General features: G+C 32.5%; 1 protein-coding gene across 1 annotated transcript; it reads left to right on the top strand.

Annotated features, from left to right (window-relative positions):
* Positions 1–27,181, top strand: Lyplal1 (lysophospholipase like 1). Its single transcript, XM_026387998.2, has 5 exons — positions 1–126; positions 4,045–4,144; positions 17,829–17,998; positions 25,387–25,502; positions 26,327–27,181. The coding sequence occupies exons 1-5, from the start codon at positions 33–35 to the stop codon at positions 26,564–26,566; spliced, it is 720 nt and encodes a 239-aa protein (XP_026243783.1). The 5' UTR covers positions 1–32; the 3' UTR covers positions 26,567–27,181.

The following is a 27,181-nucleotide window of genomic DNA, read 5'->3' as shown; positions in this document are numbered from 1 at the left end:
GCGGGGTTGCACGACCTGTTCGGGCTTCCGTGATGGCTGCTGCGTCGAGTTCCGCTCGCTTGCGGCGTTGTGTGGTATCGCCGGCTGGGAGGCACAGCGCCTCACTGATCTTCCTGCATGGCTCAGGTGGATTGCAGTTTTATGTCCCATTTATCTGCAATTTGGAAACATCTTCCCTTTGATTCCCTCAGTGTTTCCCAGTGGAGGAGGCGCTGGGTCCCAAAGGAGCCGTGTGGGTTCAGAAAAGGTGGTTCTTCCCTTGCTGGCCCGTGACTGTGGACGCATGGTCACTGTCACCTCTTGGTCTTACTGTTTTGTCTTGCGCGCTGGCCCACAATCTTCCCTTCTGAGCCTTGTGCCCTGCAGTCCTCCTGTCCACAACATTCTCTCAAGCTCAACCCTTGACCACCTCCCTTTCCTCTCCGCACATTTAAACAGCAGGTTAGGTAAATCTTGTGCTTTTCAGGGTCAGCTACTAGTGATTTTGCCTTGTTCCACCGGGATGGATTATTTGCCATTGCTTTCTTTCTCCAGTCTCCCATAGGAATGTAGACAAGTGAGACTCACAGTTAACTCAGATGGTATTTACAGAGTAATTCCTTTTTATATGGCACTGTGCAGAAATGGAATGCTTTTCCCCTTTTCCTTTTTCCTACTCTCCATTCTCCCTTTCCCCTTTCTTCCTCTGTCATTAAGCCTCCAAGATAAAGTACAAAGTTAATTCTGAGGCCCGAGGGTAGGTATTTTCTTCCCCTGCCTGCCCTTCATTCTATATAGCATTTCTTATGCTCCTCTGTAATCTTTTATGGCTTTCTTCTCCAATGGATTGTGAGCACCTCCAAAGTAAGGACCCTTGTTTTAATTATTGCATTCACAGTGCTTGGCTTTCTTTTAAGAAATGAGATGCAGCCAGCATCCTCAGGGGGCCTACCTAAATTTAAAAACAAAAACACTTCATTAGTTTGAGTCAGCATGCATGGGAGATCACAAGATGGTGCATGGTTTACTGCCAAGAGACTAGAAAGGAAGAAAAAAAAATGTGGTTAAGCATTATTAAGCCATTTGGAGGATGAAGAGCTTGTCCGATTTTTTTTTTTTTTTTCAAGTAAGTAGTCTTTGAATTGAGATGTGTAGTCTTAAGGGGGATGATGATTGGAAAGATACAACATGGAGAACTAGCTGTGAGCAGTAATGAGAGATATTCTCTTCATTTTGAAAATGAGGCCAGATGGATTCCACTGTTGTCCATAAGTCACTTGGCTATTAGGTGAATGGTGGTGAAATTGGAATTTGAGCCCAAATCTTTTACTCCAAACTTAGTATTCTGGTGAGTTAAGTGTGTGTGTGTGTGTGTGTGTGTGTGTGTGTGTGTGTGTGTATCTAGTGAGTTAAGTGTGTGTGTGTGTGTGTGTGTGTGTATAAATATATATATATGTGTGTGTGTGTGTATTCCCTTTATACTTTGGATAAAGAATTTAAGTAATTCTGCTGATTGTGTAAGTATAATAATAATGTAATTCTTAAATATTTAAATATCCATTGAACCACATAAAGCTCAGATTGGGGATAGGCTTTTATCATCCAGTTTAGAAGCTAAAGATATTATATTAGACTTTAATATATATGATTGTATTATAGGAGGTGTTTGACTTCTGGCTAACCCAAACATGTACAAACTAAATATAACAGTTCTACTATATTTTTGGAATAAGTTGACTTTTTAAAAAGAGGACTTTGTGAATTAATGGATGTATATTAATTTTTCCAAGGCTAAAAATGTGTTTTTATAGATAGTTTTAAAAAATCTTAAAAACTTGAGATTTTCTTTTCGAATATAGCAGCTGTAGAACACCACATGGGAATGTAAGTTATATATTGCTAATTTAATTTGAGCCCTTTCCACTTCTAAAATACTGAAGAAATACCTTCTTTTCAGATAAAAAAATACAAGATAAATTTGTAAGCTTTGTTCGGTCTCCTAGATTAAGTGAATTCAATCTTATTTGCTCTTAAGATACTATAGTTCTCCTTTCAGTGGTACTTATCATACTTGTAATTACCTAATTTAATGTTGGTCTTCTACACTAAAATGAAAGGTTCATGAAAGCCCAAACCATATGTGTCTTGTTTATGGTTTTCTCCCCATCTGACAAGTTTCATGAGTTAACTAAGTAGGGTCTTTCCAAAGTTATCAGTAACCTCTCTGTCCTAAATATATTTGTCACTTTTCAGTCTTCTTATTTGAACTGTTTTTCTATCCATTGTTTGTTATTTCTGGTTTCTTTTGTTTCTTATCCTCCTTAACCTGGCCATGAATGATAAGGTTCCTCAAAATCTGGTCTTGGGTCTTTTTCTCACTCAACATTTTTCTCCCCTAAGTAAACTTCTTAGAAGCTCATAGATTCTATTTCTGCCTACATACTGGTGATACACATGTATGTCTTCATTTTGGACCTACTTTGAGCTCTAGACATGTTTACCTAAGTGTCTTAATATATTCACTCATCAGTCCATTCTTTCAAGAAATACATCACATAGCACTGTGTTCAAGTCACTGTTGTAGGCTCTGAATATATAGCAATGAACACACCAACAAAAAACCCTGCTCTCCTAGAGCTCACATTCTAGTGTAGGAAATAAATAACACAGTGTGAGATAGTGAGTTCTAATGTGGGTGGGGGGGATGGCAGTATGGGGAGGTTGGATGATATGAGGGTCCTTACAATGTTAAATAAGGTGGTCAGGGTAGGCCTCACTGTGAAGATGGTGCTTCAGCAGCCACATTTAGGTGAGTGAATCATGCAGATGTTTGGTCACACTGTTCCAGACAATGAAAAAGATAAGACAGAGGCTCTGAAGTAGTTTCCCTAATACTTTCAAGGAACAGCAGTGAGGCTAGTGTGCCTGGAGTGAGAAGAGTAGGAGAAGATATCCGAGAAGATATTTTTTCCTTTACCTCAGCTGTTCTTCCCTTCTGCATTTTACTGCTCACCATCCTGCAGATTTTAACTTAACCTGTTCAACAACTATGTTCTGTTTGTTGCTGTTCTAGGAATTAGATTAACAAACAACTCGGAGGATAAAATAAAATAAGACTCATCCTGTGGAGCTTATGTTTTCATAAAGTTGGCCTGGAACTCATTAACAGATCAGTTCTGAGTGTAGTAAACCTCATAGCACCAAGTTCCTTATCTTTGTAGTAGTTACATTTGTTTTACACATTTATTTTATTTGACCAATGCCTATTTATAATAGTAAAATAATATCCCCAACAATGCCACTCTAGTAGTAAATACTGTTCCTGGCACATTAGTAGGTATTCAATAGATAATATTTAAATTGTATTTTAATGATTTGATTGATTATAATTAAAGTTCTGATTTTGAGATTTTCATTTTCAGGACTATACATGATGAACCTATATTCACTACCTTTTTTTCTGTGTGCAAATACACACATATTCTTACATGAGTTTGGGTAGTTTTTCACCTTTAGAGTATATAGTCAATGATTTTAGGTCATTTAAACTTTATCAAAATTAAATTCTGATTTCTTCAAGTTAAAATAAAGGTGCATTGAATACCCTTTTAAAGACTTGCTATTGTCTTAACCAAGAAAATTGTATTAGGTTGCTCCAACCTAAATACAATTAGGCTTAACACTCACTTTAGGAATTTATTATTTTTAAGAGTAAGATAAGAAATGATGGTATTAAATTTCAGATATAGAGAATTTCCTTTTAGAAAAGTCATTTTATTTTATTTATTTCTATTATATCCATTAAACAAATGAGGAAAACAGAATTTAAGCTTAAAGGTCTTCAAAGAGATAGATCAGTGATGAAGCCTGAAGTATAATAATCAAAATTATTACTACTATTGATGCCTACTAAGTCATATTGCGGAATCAGTTTTTAGACAGTTATTTTTGAATATGGAGAGTTTTAAAATCTATTCCAGCATTGTTTGACATGAAAGTTATAGACTGCTTTTAAATGTACTGTATTAAAATGTTCATCTTACTCTAGATTTTGTGATTCATCAGGTGATTCTGGACAAGGACTCAGGATGTGGATCAAGCAGGTTTTAAATCAAGATTTAGCATTCCAACATGTAAAAATTATTTATCCAACAGCTCCTTCCAGGTATGCAGTAATGTGTTCCACTTCTCTGTCTAACTTTGTGGCATAAAAATATAGACATGTGCCAGCTAGATATTTTTTAAGCTTGATTCTGTATTTAAGATATTTTAAATTAGGATGCCTTTTTCTAGAATGTATTCTTTATTTTGTAGTTAGATGCTTGGGCCAGGTTTTGCCAGGTGTTTTAATCAGCTTTCTACCTGCTGTGACTAAACGCCTCTACCAGAACAACTGTAGGAGAAAGGTTTATTTGAGGACTCATTGTTTCGGAGGAAGGCTGGCTCCATTCCTCTGGGCTCCAGGTGAGGCAGAACATCATGGCAGAGGAAGCAGCTCACATCATGGTTATCAGGAAGGAGAGAGGGGGGGGGAGAGAGAGAGAGAGAGAGAGAGAGAGAGAGAGAGAGAGAGAGAGAGAGAGAGAGAGAAAGAAATATACCTCTTAGCCACGCCCCCAATGAACCACTTCCTCTAGCCACACCCTACCTGCCCCCAGTTAACACTCAGTTAATCCCATCATTGATTGATTAATTCACTGATGAGGTTAATACTCTTATAACCCAATCATTTCTCCTCTGAGTCTTCTTGCACTGCCTCACACATGAGCTTTTGGAGGATACCTCATATCCAAACCATAACATCAGGTAATTTCCTCTCTGTAAAGCATTCCCTACAACTCTGAATTAAACTGTCTGTTTAGCATGACCAGTCAGACTCTCCTTCCTCTGGTCTTGCAGATTGCTCATCTTTCACACTTTCTTCTTCCCCCCTTTCACTCTTAGAGGTAATTTAATAACTTTGGCAAATATCACTTAATCTTTCTAATAATTTAGTTTAGCCAGAGTTTTTGTGGAAGGGATTTCATGACATTCTTTCCAAATTTCAAAAGAATAGAAATAATGTTACACTTTTTGAACAAGTAAACCATAAGAGAAATATGGTGTTCTTTTAATAAATATTTAGATTATATAACTTGTAGGTGTGTTTAATTCACAGTGATAAGACTAGTACAGTTTTAAAGTCAAACTGCTTATCTAAAATATTAACTATACATTAGCATCTGTACTGTTTTATTCTGAACATGTTTTAAACTGAGGTTTGAAAGTATTTATTGTGTAAGCAAAACAATGTGCTGAGCTATGCAACCCAACCTGATTTTTCATTATCTGTTCTTGATTTATTTTTATTAAATATACTATGTTCTTATGCAAATGTTTTCCTTCATTTTTCCATTAACTTAGTATTTACTAAGAAGAAAAAGAACCAGGATTTCAAGAATCTCTTTATGTTCACCAGTAAGAATTTGCTTATCTAGTTGATAGCATTGAAAGAGGTGGAACAAAAATGACAATATAGGATTGAAGTTTCAAAAAAGTACAATTTTAATATAATCAAGAGTTTAGAAGTGTGGTAGTACAAATAAGAAACCTGCTGACCAGTGGGCTGTTTTTGTCCTGTAAATTGAATGTCTTTGAAAATATCATAAGTGCTCATTATTTGTTATTGGGTTTTAGGTTATGTGTAGTTGAGAGGGAAAAAATACTTGTATTTCTAGAAGAGTGGGAAAGATAAGTGCATTTCATTCTACATATAAATGTAATTGATAAATCACAAGGAAAAGCATTGGGAAGATAATTCTAGGGATTAATAAGTTTTATCTTTTGAATTTCGTGTTTTGTCACTGATTGTGATATGAATTCTAGATCAGTGTTTCTCAAATTTTAGTCTTGAAACATTTCAGAGTTCAAATATATGCAGTAAGGATTGTTTGTGGATACTATTGTGATTTAGTAAAAAATCATTGAAATGATTCATTGAATTCCTAGTAACTTTTTGTTGTTTTTATAATCAGTAGTATTTACACAGATCATCAAACATTTTAGACCATAGTGATTGATATAAATGTAGCACAACAGATATTATATATAAACATAAATTTTCATGGCATCAGATTAAGAAAAGGAAGAAGAAACAAGTAAAATTCATGTTATTAATATTTTTTATTTTACTTAGTATATTCAAAATATTATTTTAGAATATAATCAAAATGAACATTATTAAAGTGATATTTTACATTCTTATTTTTATACTAAAACTTTGAAATCTAGTGTATGTTTTACACATACAGCACATCTCATTTTGTGTGCAAATTAATTGAATTTAAATTAGTATTAGAAATTTAGTCCTCAGTTGCTCTAGCTGCATTTTAAGTGCTCTTTCTCTCTTACATGGCAAGGGGCTCATTTTGGATATGTAGTTTTAAATCTTCAAAAGGAGTTCCCCTAGAGACTATATTGATAGCCACTGTTCTAGGTCAAATTATCATTTTTCGTTATATTGATTTACTCAAGTTTTCACTTCTAGTTAGCAAACCGCAAAAAGTTTCCAAGATTTTATTTTAAGTAATAATAAATTATTTTATTGCAATAAAAACTAAAATTCTTATAAACAAATCTAGGAATGAACTTCGTTGAATTTGGTAAGAATAAAAAGCAAAAACTCAATTTATAGAAGCAAAAACATGTACTAGAATGACTTCTCTTGACTGGGAGCATTTAGCATGCCATGAGCATAAGAAAAGAGAATAGAGAGCTTTGGTTAATCCTTTGAGTCAATTAAGTGGAGGTTAGTTAAGAGAGAATACTTAGCATACTATATTGTAATTAGCTATATTTTACTACCTTCTACTGGATTAATTTCTAGAACAGTCTTAGATCATAATTCTTATTGTATCCTTCTAAGCACTTCATTATACATAAGTGCTTAACACCAGAAGCTGACAGATAGAAGACCTTCAGTGAACATTGGATAAATATCTTGCAGAATTTGTTACAATTTACAATAATATAGTAGGAATGAAACTGTGGATATTTGTATATAATGTTGATATTTTATCTGTGTAGTGATTTATGCTGATATGAACAGTTTTTTTAAAGTATAAATTGTTGTGGATAAATAACATAAGAATTATAGTTTCCAAGGATTTGTAGCTTTTCTTTCTAGGTCTTGAGTAGTAAGACAATAAATCCAGAGTGAGCACAGAATTTTTAAGTTGAAGTATGTAAAGCATGCTGGGCCACTTTTAACTGAGGAACCTCCAATTCAGGAGGTGGGTTGTATCATTAAGCCCAACTTTTAACATGGTTTCCAAACTGTACAATACTATTTGATAGTATTTGTTAGAATAATCTGGCATTCACAGTAAACTCTACTGTTTCAAGTCTGCTGGCTGATGTTGTAAATAACTGTTTATTCTGTTTAGGTAAGGAGTTTGGGCATAGATTTTATTAACTTGACTTTAAAGATAGCTATTCTTTCCATCTGCTTTGACAGTGTTTCTTTTGATGCTGATTGATTCACTTGGGCTACCTTGTTCACAATCTTTCAAAAGGCATTCAAAGGAGGCATTTGGTAGATATATGAGTTCTTTAATTCATTGTTTTTAATGTAATTAATACTTTTTTAAAAAGTGAACTTTAACAGCCTTTTAAAAGCCCATCAAGGAGGTTTCATCCGTTGACATTCTTCTGCACACTTTATGACATTGTCCAAATTTATAGTACTATGTATCTCACCTCTTTTTGCTTTTATCACTTGTGAACCCTTGAGTGTTTCTACACTATAAGGGCTTCAATGACTCTGCTATATCTACCAGGGCATAGTGAAAATATCATCTTTTTAATAAAATCTTTCCATCAACTCTACTTAGTTGTTATGTAGGATTAAATGGCCTATATTTGTTAACCAGTTTTGTTCTAGAATATATCTAGTCTCACATCTTTGAAAAGATGCTTACTATTATGTAGATTTCACCAAGCCAGATACTTATGGAAATGAATGCACATGCAAAGCAAAAGCAGGTTAAGTTTTTTTATTTGCTTAGGTATATAAGGTCAGGCATTTTTCTAGACAGGTTATAATAATTTACACTCTCACCAGCATTGTTTGAGATTTGCGTTTATTTCACATCCACTTGAATACTTTTCACTGCCAGTGTTTTTAATTTATAGTCCACCCTGTGGATGTGTAGTAGTATCTCACTTTAAATTTGCATTTCTCTAATAATAATGATATTAGCACTCTTTCACATGTTTATTTAGCATTTGGATATCCTCACAGGAAATGCCTTTTCTAATTGTTTGCCCATGGTTTTCTGTGGTTTTCCTTTTGTTTCATCAGAGCTTTGTATTTCTTTGCATACACTTTGTGGTGGTTGTTGATTAGATGAATCCAAATATTTTCTGTCTTGTGGTTTGCATCTTCACTTTCTTGATGATATATTACGGGCATAAGTATTAGTACATTTCTTTAAAAGTAACATTTACAGTGAAATACAAAAATTTTAGGAATATAGTTCAGCGAATTTTTTATTTATTTATTTATTTTCAGATACCTTGCACTCAGGGTTACTCAATCACTGAGCCACATCCCCAGCCCAATTTTGTATTTTATTTAGATACAGAGTCTCACTAAGTTGCTTAGCACCTCACTTTTGCTGAGACTGACTTTGAACTTGGGATCTTCCTGCCTTAACCTCCTGAGCTGCGGGAATTACAGGCATGCACCACCATGCCCTGCTAGTTCAGTGAATTTGATACACTTATGCACCTGCCTACCAAAATTAGATAGAGAATGTTCCTCTCACCCCAGAAAGTATTATTATACCTCTTTTCCTGTCAATTGCAAACTCCTAAAGCAACTATGGTTCTGATTTCTATCACCATAATACAGTTTTGCCTGTTCTTGAAGTTTGTTTAAATAGAATAATTGAATCTTTCTATCTTGACTTCTTTCTTAGACCTATAGTTCTTAAGGTTCATACATGTGTGTGTATCAATAGTTTCTTTTAAAATTCTGAGTAAATATATTGTATGACCACCACAATTTCTCTCCATTCTTCTGTTGACGGACATTTGGATTATTTCTACTTTTTGGATCAAATGAATAATGATGCTATAAATACTCTTGTACAAGTCGTTTTTTGAACACATTTTAATAAGTTCTCATGTAGACTCTATTCCATTAGTTTATTTAATGTTTGACAGTAAAAGACCTTTGATTATTGTAGCCTTGTAGGAAATTGTGAAAGCAAATGGTTCAAGTTTTGATCATTCCAGATCCTTTCCATTTACATGTAAATTTAAATATCTACTTATCAATTTTACAAATACCTGTTTGAATTATGTTTAGAATTATATGAAATCTGCAGTTTAATGTAGAGAAATTGATGTCTTCCATAAATGCACATGGTATATCTTGCTGTTTTTAGGTATTTACTAATTTTGTTCAACAATGATTTGGATTTTTTAGTGGAGAGGACTTTTGCTGAGTTTTTTCATAAAGTTTTTCATGCTAATTTAAATGGGATTTTTAAATATTTAATTTTCCAACTATTTGTTGCTAGTGTATAGAAATGAGTTGTTTTTGTAACTCATTCTTTTTTTTTTTAAAGAGAGAGAGAGAGAGAGAGAGAGAGAATTTTTAAATATTTATTGTTTAGTTTTCGGCGGATACAACATCTTTATTTGTATGTGGTGCTGGGGATCGAACCCGGGCAGCATGCATGCCAGGCGAGCGCGCTACCGCTTGAGCCACATCCCCAGCCCTGTAACTCATTCTTGCATCTTCATATTTTTACATGTCATTTCTAGTTATGTTTAATATGTTCCTTATGATTTTTGTGTGAACAATCATATTGTCGGTGAATAAAGGCAGTGTTATGATTTCCTTTCCAATCTCTATGCCATTTTTTTCCATTGTCTTGTCTTCTTGCACTTGTTTGAAGTGCTAAATAGAAGCAAAACATGCTTCCCATTCACTCTTGAAAGAGATGCATTTTGTATTTCACCATTAAGTATGGTGTTTTACACGATATTTCCTTTTAGTGCTTTTATGGTTTATGTTGATATATTTTATTTTAATTCTGATAGCAATACTTTCTATCTTCCCTCTTTTTTCTTTGTTCATTTTGCCAAGTGTTATTAGTTTATTAATTTTTTATAGAACTAAATTGGTCTTTGTTATTTTTTCTGTTTCATTTATATCTACTCATACATTTCTTCCTCAGGTTTATGTTAAAGTTGTAAATTTCTCCCTAATCACTACTTTACATCTCATTAATTTTTTTCTCTTGCTTTTGTTATTCATATTGAAAATTTACATTGTCCCCATGTTCTCAGTATTATGTAACAAACCATCAAAAGCAACAGTTTTATCATGGTCACAAATTTCATGGGTTAGAAGTTCAGAAAGTATACTATACTGATGACTTGATCCTGTACTATCATATGTGGGACCTCTGTTGGGAGAATTTGAAGGCTGGGTGTGACTCATGAATTTACTCCTGGCAACTGGAACCATCAGAAGCCTTGATATCTGTCAGTTAATGCTGGATATTAGATGGGACCTTACTTCATACTTACTATTATTGTAACATCTGTATGAGGCTTTCTCTTATGGAGTCTTGGGCTTCCAGGTTAGCATAGAGGTTGGGTTCTAAGAGCAGGTGTCCTCAGAAAAGCATAAGGAAGCTGTATTACCTTTAAAGACCTACTAGCAGTTACATAGCTTTATATTTTTGTTAGTTAAAAGACTAGTCACACTTAAGAGGAGAGGACATGGACCCTCCCTCCTAAGGAAATAGTAGAGTCACATTGTAAGAAGGTCATGGGAATTGTTGTTTTAGTCAGATGTGGAAAATTTCTAGTGATACCCTAAGGTGTAGCTTGTTTAATAATCATAGAGTACACATCAACTTTCTTAGGAATACTTTATATTTTTTCCATCATTTACTTTCTTTTGGTTAGTGTTAGATGATTGGTCTTTTTTCATCCTTTTACTTTTAACCTACCTGAATTGATTATATTTAAAATACATTTTATATATACATAATATAGTTGGATTTTAGCAATTTCTGGCTTTTAAGTGATTTGTTTAATCCATTTACATTTAATGTAACATTGAACAAATATGTTTGAATTTATTTCTGCTTTTTTTGTTACTCTGCATCCAACTTTTCCCTTTTTCTGAATTATTTGAACTTTTAATACTTCATTTTAATTTGTCTATTTTTTATTCTTGATTGTGCTAGGTAGACTATACATAGCAAACCTTTATCTTTTGAGTTATAGAACCTTAACTTACAGAGTTCCCTTTTACCTCCCCTATTTATAATTATCATATGTATATCATCTACAAATGTTGAAAATGCCACATTTTTGTCATAGTCATACATAAAGAGCAGAAAAGGAGAATTATGTTCTCTTGTGTTTACTCAGTCACAACTGAATATTCTATTACAGAATATTGTTATGTTTCGATTAAATTCAGAATTACCATTTGGTTATAAATATTCCTTTTTCTCAACCATATTTAATAGATGTTTTTAATCAGTGAAGTAAGGACTTATTAACTAGAAGCCAGCAGTTTGCTGTGTTAATTAAAATGGAAAGTAGAGTTATATTTTTCTATTATGTTAATGGGGGCTCTTTAATTGAAGTACCAAGTAAAGACTTTTATTCCTGACAAGTTTAAGCTATGTTTACAAATAGAGGTTTTCTTAGTTTGGGTTTACAATTAGGATTTCCATTTTTAGAAAAATAATGTTTTAACAAGCCATTTATACTTTTTATGATGATAAAGTTTCTGAGTGTTTTGAAAATTCTGAAATATTTGTATAGTTCCTCTACTTTTTGATTCACTATTTTTCCACATAAAATGAATGTTTATATTTTTCATTAAATATGTATTATAAAAGAGATGTTGGCACATGTTATTTAGGCATAGTAAACAATGGGTTTGTCTTTACTTCACTGCTTAGGATTCTGATCTGAAGCATGTGAGGAGATCTCTATCCTGATACCAGCAGGTCTGTAAAACAGGCATTCTATTCAGGAATTCTACTAAAAATAGGTATTTTGAAGAAATAGTTCACTTCTTTGGTAAGTTTTTTAAACGGTGAATTTAAAAGCCAATAGGCATATAAAAACTTGGTTATTTAGAAATATGGAGTTTTTTTAAGTCAAAGAAAATTTTGACCATTTTTCTAGAAATTGCAAGTGAATTTTATAAGTGTTAAAGTTAAATGATGTTCAAAGCACCAAATAAAAAATAGTTTAGATATTTTGTTGTTTTTAGCTGACACAGATCTTTCTCAAATAATACAAATGATTATTGACATTTGTCATTCAGTAATTGCTTATGTAGCATCTTCAAATATCAGGCTTTGCTTTTGGTTGTGGAAAAGATAAAGCCCTTGCTCTCAGGGAGCTCACATGTTGATGGAAAATAAAAGGATACCTAAATATTATAATTTCAAATAATGATGAATGTTAATGCAGTTAAGTAAGATACTAGGATAGAAACTCTGTGTATGTTACAGGACAGAGGGAGGTATACTTAAAGTGGAGAGTCAAAGGAGCTCCCCTGAGAAGGTGACTTTTGAGTTGCAACCTTAAGGACCAGGGGGAACCCTCCATAGATAATGCTGACATAGAGCATTCCCAGTAGAAGGATATCAGATGTAAAGCTCCTGGACCAATAAGGAGCTGGTCCTCTTGGGAGCAAAGAAGGAAGCCAGTGTGACTGGAACCTAGTGAATGCTAAGGAAAGTGGTGTGCAATGAGGGCAGAGAGGAAGACTGGAGCCAGATTGTTATCATAAAGGTTATGAATGACCTTTTGATTTTATGACTTTAGGGGAACACACGTCAAAACAAAACTTGGTTTTAAGCTGAATGTCTTTTTATTTTTAAGTAACCTTGAACATTTTATTCTAGCTTAATGCTTTACCAGTGTGTAATGGGCTAATTGATTGATTGATTTAGGAGCCACACAGATGTTCTTTGCCAAGCATATTTATTTATTGTGGTAATGTCTGAGCTGTTTTATACCAGCTAATAAAATGATTTATTTGAGAAGGAAGGTGAATGAGTATAACATATGTGCCAGTATTTTTTTTAGCTGTTTAAAAACAATCTTTCATACTTTATTTAAAAGATTATTCTTACATCTTAGGAGACATGTATTCTTGATTACATTTTCTTACCCAAAATTTCTAAATTAGTCTCAATCTTATTACGTTTTCCTAATTATCTCCTTTGAACAGAAAACTTTAATTTTCTTTGAGAAATAAGAGAATGAAAAGCTACCAGATAGTAAAATACTTGGTTGGGTTTCTACCGCCATGGAGCATCTATTAATTAGTTAAGGCATTGTCAAAGGGAAGAAAGTTAAGTAAATGTCATTTTTTTCCATTAATGGCTGAGTTCCCAGAATGATTCACATTTTAGCCTATGATATCATCCTTATTTAAGTGCTTAGACAGACAAATAAACACTGAGAGAAATAGCAAAACTGGAAATGGAAGTATAAATAATTCAAAGGGTACAGTCTAATTTGAACTTTAGATGAGTGTTATATTTTGCATTTTGATTTAGAACTTCACTGTGGTTTTAGTAGCAATTTGAATACAATTTAAGATTTCATTTTGACTATGTAGGAAGCACCTGCTTTCATTTTCTGAGTATCTTTGGAGAGTTAATCCTCAGATTTCCAGAAGAAAGAAGGCTTGAATCATTTCTGCCTTTGTTTTCCTAAATCCAGTTGATCTACCTCTCTTGAATCAAATAGCTTCTGAGATCAAAAGTCCTGTAGGAATGAAGGAGAATTTAGGCTGTGTAGGAGTCCAAATCAAGAGCTGGTGCAGACCTTTATCCTCTTATACCACGTGAAAGCTTGAATGGAGAGCAGTGCAGAAGAAGCCCTGGGAGTTCAGCTTGCAAAAAGATGCCTTCCCCTCAAGTTTTTGTCAAAAATTTCAGTTTTCCTTGCAATTCCAGCAGCTTGGGAGGTTAAGGCAGGAGGGTTGTGAGTTCAAAACCAGCCTCACCAAAAGGCATTAAGCGACTCAGTGAGACCTTGTCTCTAAGTAAAATACAAAAAAGGCTCAGTGGTTGAGTGTCCCTGAGTTCAATCTCTGGTACCCCCCCCCAACTATATTAATTCTCAGACATGAATGCAGCATTAATTAGAATTCCAAAAGGATTTTTGAAGAGAATTATTTGAAAATATTTTAGAGTTTGCTAAACAGTTTGATTAATTTCTTGGATAAACAAAGAATAATGAGTGCCTGACAATAGACAGGACAAGTGAAGAGGCCAGCAAAATGGTAGGAGGAGAGGGGCTCATCTCATGACCACTGTAATGGGACCAGTATGATTTCTAACTGATGAATAGATTAGTGCAACAGAACAAAGCCTTTCTCGGAGTTCTGCCTTGAGTCACAGAACACCCCCAAATTATTTGAATAACCTTTTTCTTGATTTTTCTCAAAGGTAGTATAGAATTAGGACAATTATAGATATATTGGAGAGAAGTAATTGTGTATATCATCTATGCCTTAGGCATTAGGACTTAATTCTGTCATAGGATCCATGTTGAAAGAGACTGGATAACCTAGAATAAGGCTTGGCAATGGTGGAATTTCACCAATGTGTGAGAAGGGTGAGTGGCTATCCAACTGGCTTTGTTCCTTCCTTCCTCAACCACAGTTGCCTATTCGTCTAGGAGAAAATTAATATGAACCTTTAAGTCATTCCATGTAAAAAAAAATTCTCAGAATTTAAAACTTAAAAAATACAAACAAAAATCTTAGAAGAATATCTGGAATTTGGTACATAAAGATATGTGGACTGGAAAAAAACGTTCATTTAATTTTTAAACAAGACATTATATCAAATGCCAAAATCTCTTATTAGATAAATAGGATACCTTAAATGCATATCAATATTCCAAAAACCATTTGGATTTAAAGGGAGAGCACTAAAGGAAAGGGATCAGGGGGAGGGAATAGAGGAGAGAAAGGGAAAAACCTGGGGCATGATATTAACCATATTATATTGTTATATTGTACACATGTATAAATGTGTAACAACAAATCCCACTGTGATGTATATATCCAACTGTAATGCACCAATAAAAAATATGGGAAAAATAGATTTGAAAATTAATACATAAAAGCAGATGATAGATATTTATTAATAATAGGCAAAGTACTCTTCTAAATTAACAACAAAAATATTAAAAGTCCAGTAGAAGAAATAGTAAATAATATGGGTCATGGTTTGCATTTTTGTTAAGTTTTGGAATAGGTAGAACTAATCAATATTGATGGAAACACTCAAGGGTAGCCTAGCAAGTATATGGGAATTGCCTGCAAAGGGGTATGATGGGATTTTCTGAGACATGAGAATGGTCTGTATCATTGGAGAGATGATGGTTACATTGTCAAAAGTGTTTGGATTATATTCTTAAAATGTGTGTATGTATATATGTATATTAACACGTAAAATCAACATATTAAAGTTGATTTTAAAATTTTAGTTGATATTCTTCAATGATGACATTTTAAAGTTTGTTAGTACCTATTGCTGTTAGTGTCATGAACAAAAGGATATTCTCTTGCCTCTGCAGTCTTTGTGATCAACTTTGAAACTTCTGTTAAGATAAAAATCAAACTTTTCAGTCCAACAGTCCTCTTTTCTGGTCTCTGTTCCATGGGAATAAAAGTCCTAGTACATAAAAACATGTATGCAGACGTTTAGTACAGTATTGTTCTTAGTGGTTGGAACCTGTGCACCAAATGAATGCCAAATGAATGTAGGAGACTGGCTGATTAAATTGAAAAACATTTTTATTTTAGAGTTTAATATAATTGTTTGAAAAGATGAGTGAGAACTGTATCAGATGGAAGAATTTATATGAGGTATTGTTAAAGGAGAAGAACACATTGAACATAAGAAAATCACTTAGGAGTGCTTCATTTTTGAAAAGTAACAATACTAAAATCCTGTAAATATATGTTTGTTTTTTAAAATTTTTCAATTTTTTTTTTTTTAGTTGTAGATGGACACAATAGGGTTATTTATTTATATGTGGTGCTGAGGATCAAACCCAGTGCCTCACACGTGCAAGGCAAGCATTCTACCACTAAGCCACAACCCCAACCCTAAATGTATGTTTTAACATATATGTTAAAAACAAAAATTAAGGAGTCAGTTCAGTGGCACACCTATAACCCCATTACTTGGGAGTTTAAAGTAGGAGGATCAAAAGTTTGAAGCCAACCTGGGCAATTTAACAAGACCCAGTCTCAAAATAAATAAAAAGCGTTGTAATTCAGTGTAACTCAGTGATAGAGTGTGCCTGGTTCTGGGTCTCTGTGGTACCACCAGTACTACAAAAATAAATATATACATGCATACATATATTGCTTGATTGAAGGATATATTTTTCAATCATTAACAAGGTTTACCTGGTCTAGAGGATAAGATATGTGAGGGAGAGAATGGAAAGATTGGCAAAAAAATAATAAAATTTATATGAAAAACATTAAAATAACATGGTAAAATTTTTAAATATTGCATATTTCTGTAATTTTCTAGAGCTATGTTAAGGGAACTTTACTGATTTACAGGAATATTCATCATAAACATTCAAATGTAGAAATGTAAAGTTTTCTAAAACTTTTTACAAAGTAATATGTATGCCATGATTCTGTTTGTATAAATAAGCAGAAGATCCCTTTCTTGATTCCAGGTTTCTTTCAGTTTCTCTGAGAAATCTTTCCAAATCCAGTCCTCTTGACTCAGGCCCCTCATTTACTTTGAAGTGGCATACAGGAAAGAATGTTAGAGTAGTCCTGTCCATTCATTACCACCCATTGGCCCTACGGATTTTGGCAATGAGAATTCCCTATTCCTAGCCCCATGGACTGAGTTGGTTTGCTGCTGTTTCACATGGGCTTTTCCCCAGAGAATTTGCAGGAGAATGTGTTCAGTTCTTCTAGCCCTACACTTTAGTTTAGTTTTTTTTTGTTTTCAGCTTCACATATCATGCTTTTACTTCACTGTCTTTTGAGAGCAAGAGAATACAGCTAAATCTGAGATGGCAAAGTAGAGGAAATATTGGCATATTAGGAATTCTGTATCTCTAGTCATTAAAGGGAAAAGTTACTTGTCATTAGTTTAGATTTCTTTCAATTATGATGAGTCCTTTGTCACTGTGTTTTTCTAATGTTTTATTTTACTGTGTTATTTTAATGTTTTGTGCTTTCTATAGCAATCCTATATAAAATTACCTAGTTATTATCCATGTAGTAAGGAGAAAATTAGGCTTGCCTAGTGATAGGCAACATTTTTTGTCAAATTCTCCTGTCCTTTATCTTTGACAAACCCTTGTTCTCTGTGTTCAACAAATATATTCCCTTGTATCTCTCTGTGTTTGCCTACAAGGATCTCTGGAATTGTTTTGTTCTCCTTTCATTTACCTTTACCTTAAAGTTGGTTAAAATAGAGTATTTGAAATGCTTGGTTTTATATGTGTGTGTGTGTGTGTGTGTGTGTGTATATATATTTTTTTTTTTTAAAGATTAGTACATTCCAAAGCATTAATGTGCAATGAATGGGTTAAGAATCATTAGTACTGTAATTATGCTACCTCTTAAATATGGATAGTTAGATAAAGATGAACTAGCTTTAGTGAATGTTAAAATCAATATTAAGTAAAGCAAAGTTAATGCAATGTGCTTAGGGATAATTTAATATGAATTCTTTAGAATAAGTTATTCAGATCACTAATCTTTTAAAATTAAAGCAACTATTTTATTTCTGTATGTTTGTTTTAAACAGGCCATATACTCCTTTGAAGGGAGGAATCTCCAATGTGTGGTTTGACAGATTTAAAATATCTAATGACTGCCCAGAACACCTTGAATCAATTGATGCAATGTGTCAGGTACTTACTGGCTTGATTGATGAAGAAGTAAAAAGTGGCATCAGGAAGAACAGAATATTAGTAGGTAAGAACTTTAAATGTTGGTTATTTATATTTTTTCACTTTTGTCTAATTCCATACATTGAATTTTGCTTGCAAAATTGTTTGGAAGCATTTGTATAATCATTTGTCCCATTTATAGTTTTAGATAAACTATACATTGAGGTTTTTAAAAATACTAGAATAATAAACAGCATCTCCTAAAACTTGAATTGATTTTTTTTGAAGCATAGCATATTTTGCTCTGTTTTGGAAATTTTATATATTTATATATATGTGTACTGCATATGGTCTGCCATCTTTTCTAGATTGTCTGGCCTTATTTAGTCACCTCTAACATGACACTTATCATACTAAATTTTATCTCCAAGTTGTTGATAAAAATTAGGCACTGGAGCACAAAAAAAATTCTCAGAAGAAATACAGTCTAATGAAATAGATAATGAAGTCAAGTGTTCTAATGCAATGCACATATTATTGTAAAGTATGTAAAAGTTATAATGTGAGCAGCAGTAAGAAAAGAATACATAAATCTTTTTGGCAGTTAGAGGGGACCCTCCTGCTGAACCTTAAAGAATGAATAAGAATTCCCCTGGTAAATAAGAAGAGAAATACATTCATGAAGAAAGCAAGAGCACTTCGTTTTCTCCCAGGTAGTAATAGTTTGGTATGTACCCCCAAACAAACTTAAGATGTGATGGAACGTACGTTTCAAAAGGATGATGCCAACAACACTGTGGGGGCTGACTAGTCTATTTAGGTCAGGAAAACAGCAAGAAGGCAAATGCAATAGATAAAGTAGAATGATGAAAGACTAAACTGACACATACTATTTTAAGATTTTGAGTACACAGAGGAGTAAGATTATACTGAAGCAAATTATAGTTGACTAAAGGGTTTGGCTATAAAAATGTTTTCTAGGGTTTTTGCAAATGATATATATAGACAAAAATGAATAAACTTTTGTTAAATAGGAAGAACTAGACAGAAGCTTCTCTTCCCATCTCATATCAGATACAGGAGATGTTCAGTGAAAGGTTGTTTCTTAGAGGTACACATGAATCCTATGAATCCTATACTTTGTACATTAAGAATATAAGAAAAATATTCATTGGTTAATTTTTGTATACTTATGTCTCATGATTCTGTAGGAGAAATTTAGGAGAAACATGATAAAATTCAGGAGAAACATACACATCAAATAGTAACTTTTAAATTGCTCTCTGAAAGTTGGCAATGCAATCAGTGGCAAACTAAGATTTAAACCTTCTATTATAAGAAAATTATCAATAGTATTAGATTATCCAGTCTTCTTCTGACTTTGTCAACACTGAAAGTGTCCAATGTGCAGAACGTAAGCATTCTTCATAGTCAGTATGTTCTCCTTGTTAAAGTTTACCTTGAAACTTTATTTTCCTCTAGTGACTTTCTGCGTAATGTGAGAAATGAAAATGGAGAAAGAAAAATAACTTATCCCTTGGGTACCAATGTGCTTAAAAAGTATATATGATGTTGATACTCTTAAATTAGTTTTTTTTTATTGATCGTTCAAAACATTACAGAGCTCATGATATATCATCTTTCATATATTTGATTCAATTGGGGTTTGAACTCCCTTTTTTACCCCAAATACAGATTGCAGAATCACATCTGTTACATACTCACATTTTTACATGATGGCATATTAGTGACTGTTGTATCCTGCTACCTTTCCTATCCCCACTCCCCTCCCCTCCCCTCCCATCTTCCCTCTCTACCTCCTCTGCTGTTGTTCAATTCTCTCCCTTTTTCCCCCCCCTCCCCCTTGCCCCTCAAAACCTCTTATAATTTTGTGTATCATTGAAGGTCTCCTACCATTTCCATATGCTTTAGTTGACATTTATAATATACTTGACAGTTTTTAAGTTGCCATTATATATCATACTTTTTGGATTTAGATAGTGTTTAAATTATAAAGTCGTTTTTATATCGAGCCTTGTAACAGGATAAATGGGATATAATTATTCACATTCCAGAGATGGACAAACTAAAATTCAAAAAGATTACTGGCTAATAATAGAGTTAGGACTAGAACCCAGGTCCCTCGATTTAGTTAAGAACTTCATGCCATGATCAGATTTTACTTGTGACCACTAGGTGGTGATAATTTGTTGTTAAGAGAAAATATTAATATAATTTAGGTTTAATTTTGATTTAGGATGTATAGAACCTGACAAATGACATGAACAGATTACTTGAATTATATTGGGAATATTATCAGAATTTTGAGTCAGAGAGAAGCAAGTACTTCTACAACCATATGATTCATTTACATGGGTGATCTAAATACTCAGCTTGAGGGGAATGGCTGAAGGCATTATGGTCCATTCATTTACTTAAATGTTATGTAGCTTTTAAATGCTATGTATACTCACATGAAAGACACTCAATGAGTATGTGTTCAACTAAAAAAAAATTGCAGTTTTTTAAAGTTTTTGCGACTCTGGAAATTCTTTCAAATTTGTATTACATGAAAGAAAAAGCAAAATATAAAATTGTACATGAAGAGTGAATTTAGTTGCTAAAATGAATTTCTTTAAATATATCAAAATTATATATCAATATTAAGATTTTAGATGACCCATTTTCTTTTTTGTTTGTATCTATGTGGTAGAAACACTTTACAGTGAAGGTGAATATTAATATGTTAATTTTATAATAATATTTAAAGTAAATATAAAATGAAGGAATAGTGTAATTCCCATGATAAAAGCCTAACACCAAAATTTTCAGACTGCCTTTACCTGAACCTATGGAAGTTTCTTCTGAAGCTCTACTAGGAGCAGAAACTTAGAATGATAGCGTTATTTTCCTTTCTTTAAATACATATGCACTTCGGTTTATTAAACAACTTATGTTTCTTCAGTAACAATTAACAGGACATTAAAAGTTTGGTACTATCATTCTAACAGTTTTCCATACAGGAAAATATTTTGCTTATCCTACAAATTTTGCATTTGAAATATATAAATAAATATAATCACAATTTGTATATTCTCAATCTTTTGAGACTTCATCACAATACAAAGAAATTACAGTAGTAAATAAATGGAAGAACTGAAGTTTGCTATGATAGTGGAATTTGTTACATTTTTAGAATCCTATTTAGGTGATAGCAAGCTGTTTTTTTCCTTAGGCTTTTGCTTTCAGATAGAGGTTCTAAATTTTCCCAGTATAGTTGTTTTATAGATTGTTTCTGTTTTATTTTATAAAAAAGAGTTCATAAAGCCAAGTTTATTATTTTTAACATGTTTTATTCAGCTTGTTAATCTTAAGTATATGTTGAAATGTAACTCTTAACATTTTAAATACTTCACCAGCAGCTATAAATATCCATTATAACCATTACCTACAATGAATTTACTATTTGCTGTTTACTTATTGAACAGTGTATTATATATTAAATCTTAGAATCTCAGATGGAAAATTGAATTCAAGTGACTAGTCCTTTGTGTAAAATTTTTTTATAGGAAAAATATACAAAGTCCCTTTTCATAGTAGTGTACCATGCTAAAGGTGATTATTTGACAAAAGCAGTGAGAAATTGCAGATTACCTCAGAAGATTATGAGTGGGTAAGAGACTTGGATTGAACCAGTAAATAAAAAGATTTCAGTCACTACTTTTCAGTCACATATTAGTTATAAAGCTGATATTGTAATTTATGAAAATTGAACATGAAATTAATACATAAAGTGATTAGGTTCCCTGATCAGAAGCAATTAGTATTTGCAATTTTTTTATTATAGGTATGCTTTTAAAGTCATTTTAATATATTTTTGCTTACTAATTTATTTTTACATTGCATCTTTTAATGATTTTTATCTTAGCCTAAGAATTATCTTTTTATGAAATATTGATTTTATTTTTGCTCCATTTATGAATTTTGATGCTCTTTTAAATCACTGGTACATCTTAGATGCGCTAGAATTTCACTGACCAATGTGGTAGCCACCAGTTACACATGGTTTTTTCAATTGAAATTTAATCTTGTTAAAAATTAAATAAAATTTAAAATTTAGTTTCTCATACTATATTGCAAATAGTTAGGAGCTTCATTTTGCAAAAATGTAATGGAAGCTCCTAAATCTCTCAGAAAAATAATTTCATTGCTGCCACCTTGGTATTTATAGCATATGGATTTCTTTTAAATCATGACCGTATTTTCACTTTTTTTTCTTACCCATTATTTTTTGTTTTGAATTGTTTGCTACATATCTATGATTCTCGGGCATCTGATTTATGGCATAAAAGCTTTTAAAATTTAGACTTATGTGTGAGATTTTGTTACTCTGGAATTGAGTCTGAAAATCTTTATTTCTAAGAAGTCAGTTTAGGACTGATTGGCCCGAAGCATGCTAATCTTTCATTTCTAGATTTTCTAAGCTTTACTTTTATATCAAATCACCCAAAATGACATTTCCCAATGACAAATTTCTCTCCTTACAGAAATATCTTTATTAAACTTTAATTTATTTAAGTTCATTTATTGAATGAATATTTATTATATAAACTCCTTCTGTGTGCCAGACACTGTTCAGAGGCATAGGGGGACCTTTATTTTCTATGTTAAGTGTTCATGTCCTGGACTTTTATGAAAGAGTCAGTTGGAGAAGAGGCTGACGTAGAATGTAGAATGTCTGACTTTCAGTTTTATATTTTTTAAAAGTATACTTAATAAATTCCATCAAGGAATTCAGTGCTAGGACCAGTTTCTAGTATGGTGTGTTATGGTTCCTTCTTTTGAAGATACCACTGCAAAAACTCTTTCTCTTCCACTCTGGATCTCACTCTTTTCCCCAAAATCCCATCTCTCCCTTATATCTTCCCATTTTCCCCCTATTTTTAAAGATGTGATTTTATTGCCAACAAGTTTTTTTTGTTTTTGTTTTTCGTTTTTAATAAGCACATAGAATTCACTTTTTAAGTAAATGGATTATAAGGAACAGAAGGGAAACTGGAAGAGAAGAAGTGAGCATTTGTCAAGATCAATTCTGGGGACTTTTAGGAAAACTAGAATTGTATTCTTAGAGGACTTTTACTCCTAAACTGAATTTCTATATTTATAAACTATATAAACATATTTCTATATTTCTCTCTATATAATATATATTTCTTTATTTATAAACTGGATTTCTGTATTTATAAAAATTATGTAAATTTTTAAAGCCTTTGCAGTTTCAATTTTTATAGCAGATTATTAAGCATTTGTATTTAAAAGCTTGATGGAAATCATAGAGATTATCTACTCTAGCAATCTATATACTAGAAAATGAAATGTTATGTCAACATATTCAGCTAAGGAGTGTCACTGGCAGAACTAGAAGTTAGGATCCCTTATTTTCAGCCTAATCCTCCTCTTTCTACCAAATTTTAAGTTAGAAAATGCTTCCTGTGATTTTATAATGTTTCAGTGATATTTATACATTTTTATTATTTTCATCCTATAATATGTCATTCTAAAAATTCAGTTGAACAGGTATTTATTGGGTTGTCACTATGTGCCAGGTACCACCAAGAATATAAAGTCTGCTCATAAGCACATGAGTCCCAAGAGGCAGAGACACTTTGTTCAGCTAATCCTAACAATTGAAATTTATGATTTTTAAAGGAATTTCAGAATGTGTTTACTTTATAACCAAAATAATGTTATTACATAGAAGATCTTCAGAAGCAAAAAAGAAGTCTATAACTAGTGGCAAAAAAACAATAAAGCTCAGAATTCTTTTTGCATAGTTATGATGAATGTTTAAATATCAAAAACACTAATATTGGCTATTTATTGTGCTTCAGCTCCCAATGGGATGTATCAAAGATTTATCATGGATAGTATAGCCCCCATGGTTTCTAACCTTTTGGGAAATCTGATGCACAAATGCATATGGTACATACAGTTTTAAGATTTCTTTTTTTTTTTTTCCTTCTTCCCCGACCAAGCTTATTTTTTAACCTTTATCAGATGTATTGGAGCTGGGGATGTTGAGGATGTTATTTCAAAAGAGACTTTCAGGTCCATCCATATTGACTACTGCTACTGATAAGACTTTTATTATTTCTTTCTGGAATGTTAAAAACTACAGATTGATTACTTACTGTGCCTGGTTATTATTTATATATTATACCTTTTTTTAAAAAATCTAAACTTGGTGAACTAATAGTCCTCTTTCATACATTTTTGTCTTGGATCCAAAATAGTAATATCTGCCTGCCCCAAATAAATTGGTCCTATTTTAATAAATATCAGATGATGATAGAAAGTACACTCAACTATGTTACAAGAGATCTGGATTCTGGAAGTCCTACTTTTACACCTAAAATTAGGTGTAATACTTTAAGCAGATCACCTAATTTCCATGAACCTCAGTTCCCTTTATGTATAAAAGAAGGATATTATAAATTCAAATTTGCAGTTTCTCAGGGCTTAGCTTTATACTTTGGTAAGTGAAATAAAATAGTAGACTGGAAATTAGGAGATCCACCAAATACACTAAGGTATGTTTTTGTATTTCTATACGTATGTAACTACATGATTTACTTTCCGTATTTATTTTCTCATGAAATATAAATGAGTTGTCTTTTAGCCCTGACTCAAGTTTGGGAATATCATACCAAGTGTCTGGTCTATGGGAAGGCTTGGATCCACCAGCCTCTCTGTTCCTGTCATACCATGCTCCCATCCATACTCTGTGACACATGTGTGTCCTAAGGGTCCATATGTTTTAAGCTGCATATTTCTAATAACTGACTCCGAGTTTGGCACATAAAAAACAATAAAAATGTATCACCTAGGTAAATGATTTTCCATATAGATAAATGTGTTTTATTTGTAAGTCAATTTCCAAAGTAATAGTGTAATACAAAAATGTTTTATCTAGCTCATCAAATTTTTGACTATCTTTCCTAATTCAAAGATCACTAAGCACCTATTATATGATTTCCACTAGGAACTTAACTTTCCATGGAGCTCACAGTTTGGCAAACAAAACAAAAATGTACATGGTATTAATTGTAGTTACAATGTAAGGATTCCTATAAATACAAACCAAATATATTTAAAGAAGTTTAAATAAGTAATGATTATACTATGGTTCATATTTTGAATTATGATAAACATTTTTTACTTGGTGAACATGAGTTCTTTGTTCATTTCTAGCTCCTTTTATTCCATGCCTCTCTTTACCTGTGATGACATAGGTGGTACATTGTTATTTCTTAAGCAGGTCTTGTATGAGATCCAAAGTAGACTACATTTATTTTTAGCTCTATAGGCTTGTGACTATTTTAAAAAATACTTTTGAAATGTTAGCATAGATATACTTTATTCTGGATTGCTGTATATATTCTGCTCTTTAAGTGTATTTTTTGCTTCTTTCAGGAGGATTTTCTATGGGAGGATGCATGGCAATGCACTTAGCATATAGAAATCATCAAGATTTGGCAGGAGTATTTGTTCTGTCTAGTTTTTTGAATAAAGCCTCTGCTGTTTACCAGGTAAATTCCAGATTTTAAAAAAGAAAGCTAAGCTGGAAAAAAAAATATCACCATGAAACATAAACAGGGAAACTAAAACAAAGTTGATAAGCAATAAAAATGGATGTACAATTAATATAAGTTGAGCATTACTAGGAATTCATGGCCAAATGATTCATATTGATTAGTTCCAGTTGATCATTAATGTTCAGGAAGTTCCCTGTAAAAAGGATGTTGTTAAGCAGAGTGTTAAGGAAGAGAGAGAGTGAGTGTGTGTATGTGTAATATAGTACACTTGTATCCTTTATACATATTGAGAATATAGATGATTATAGCAAGCTTTGCTTATTATATCAAGAGTATTCTCAAGATGAAAGATCAGTTATAAAGCTGATATGTATTATAGCAATATCCTAATTTATGAATAATATACATTAATTGTTGCATCTTCATTACCAAAAGTAGATTAATAAAGCAGATATCAAAGTAAAGCAGAATATAATTTTTCCCTTGGTTTTATTTTAGCTCTGGCCCTCTCCTTCTTTCACTCTATGTGAGAGATCTATCTTCCCAAGTCACTCAGTTTCTTCAGGAAACACATTCACCATTTTTGAGGGAATCTTCTATAGAGTTAATGCAGGGCACAAACAACACAGTTCTGGTGGTGCCAGCACTGGCTAAGCTCTCAGGCCTGCCCCCACGTGGATACCTAGATAGTACCTCTGACTCCTTTTCCCTTTAGTGACAGGAACTTCGTAAGTTTTTCCTCTGTCTTTGATTTTTAAGAATGGTCTTCTTAAATGGAATTTCTTACACTTTTCCATTTTTATGTGTTTTTTTCCTAGACTCTTCAGAAAAGTGATGGTGTACTTCCTGAATTATTTCAGTGTCATGGTACTGCAGATGAATTAGTTTTTCATTCTTGGGGTGAAGAGACAAATTCAATGTTAAAATTTCTAGGAGTGAACACAAAGTTTTATAGTTTTCCAAATCTTTACCATGAGCTGAGCAAATCTGAGTTAGAAAAACTGAAATCATGGATTCTTACCAAGCTACCTAGAGAAGTGGAAGGCCAAAATGAATGAATTAAAGTTTACTTGTTAATACAAATATATAATGTTTTTGAGAAAAATGATTTTTTTTAATTTTTATTTTTTTAATTTTCTAATTAGTTATACATGATAGTAGAATGCATTTGACACATTGTACACAAATGGAGCACAACTTCCCATTCCTTTAGCTGTACATGGTGTGTTACCTAAGTATATGTATGAAGGCATGCACGAATGGTGTGACTTTGCTTTGTGTAGAACCAGAGACATGAAAAATTGTGCTCTATATGTGTACTATGAATTGAAATGCATTCTGCTATCTTGTGTGACAATTAGAATAAGTAAATATTTTTTTTAAAAAATCAAGAATCAATAAATGGGATGGATTCAAACTAAAAAGCTTCTTCTCAGCAAAGGAGACAATGATGCAATGAAAGAGCCTGCAAAATGGGAAAAAAAATCTTTATCACATCCACCTCAGAGCACTAATCTCCAGGATATATAAAAAAAAACTCAAAAAGCTTAACATCAAAAAAACCAATAACCCAATCAATAAATGGGCTAAGGAATGAAACAAACACTTCACAGAAGAAGAAAAAAGTGATTTTTATTGCTAAATTATAATTATAAATAAAGTATTAATAATTT

This window comes from Urocitellus parryii, chromosome 9 (assembly GCF_045843805.1).
Source record: "Urocitellus parryii isolate mUroPar1 chromosome 9, mUroPar1.hap1, whole genome shotgun sequence".
NCBI lineage: Eukaryota > Metazoa > Chordata > Mammalia > Rodentia > Sciuridae > Urocitellus > Urocitellus parryii.
This window is presented reverse-complemented; position numbering and strand designations above follow the sequence as displayed.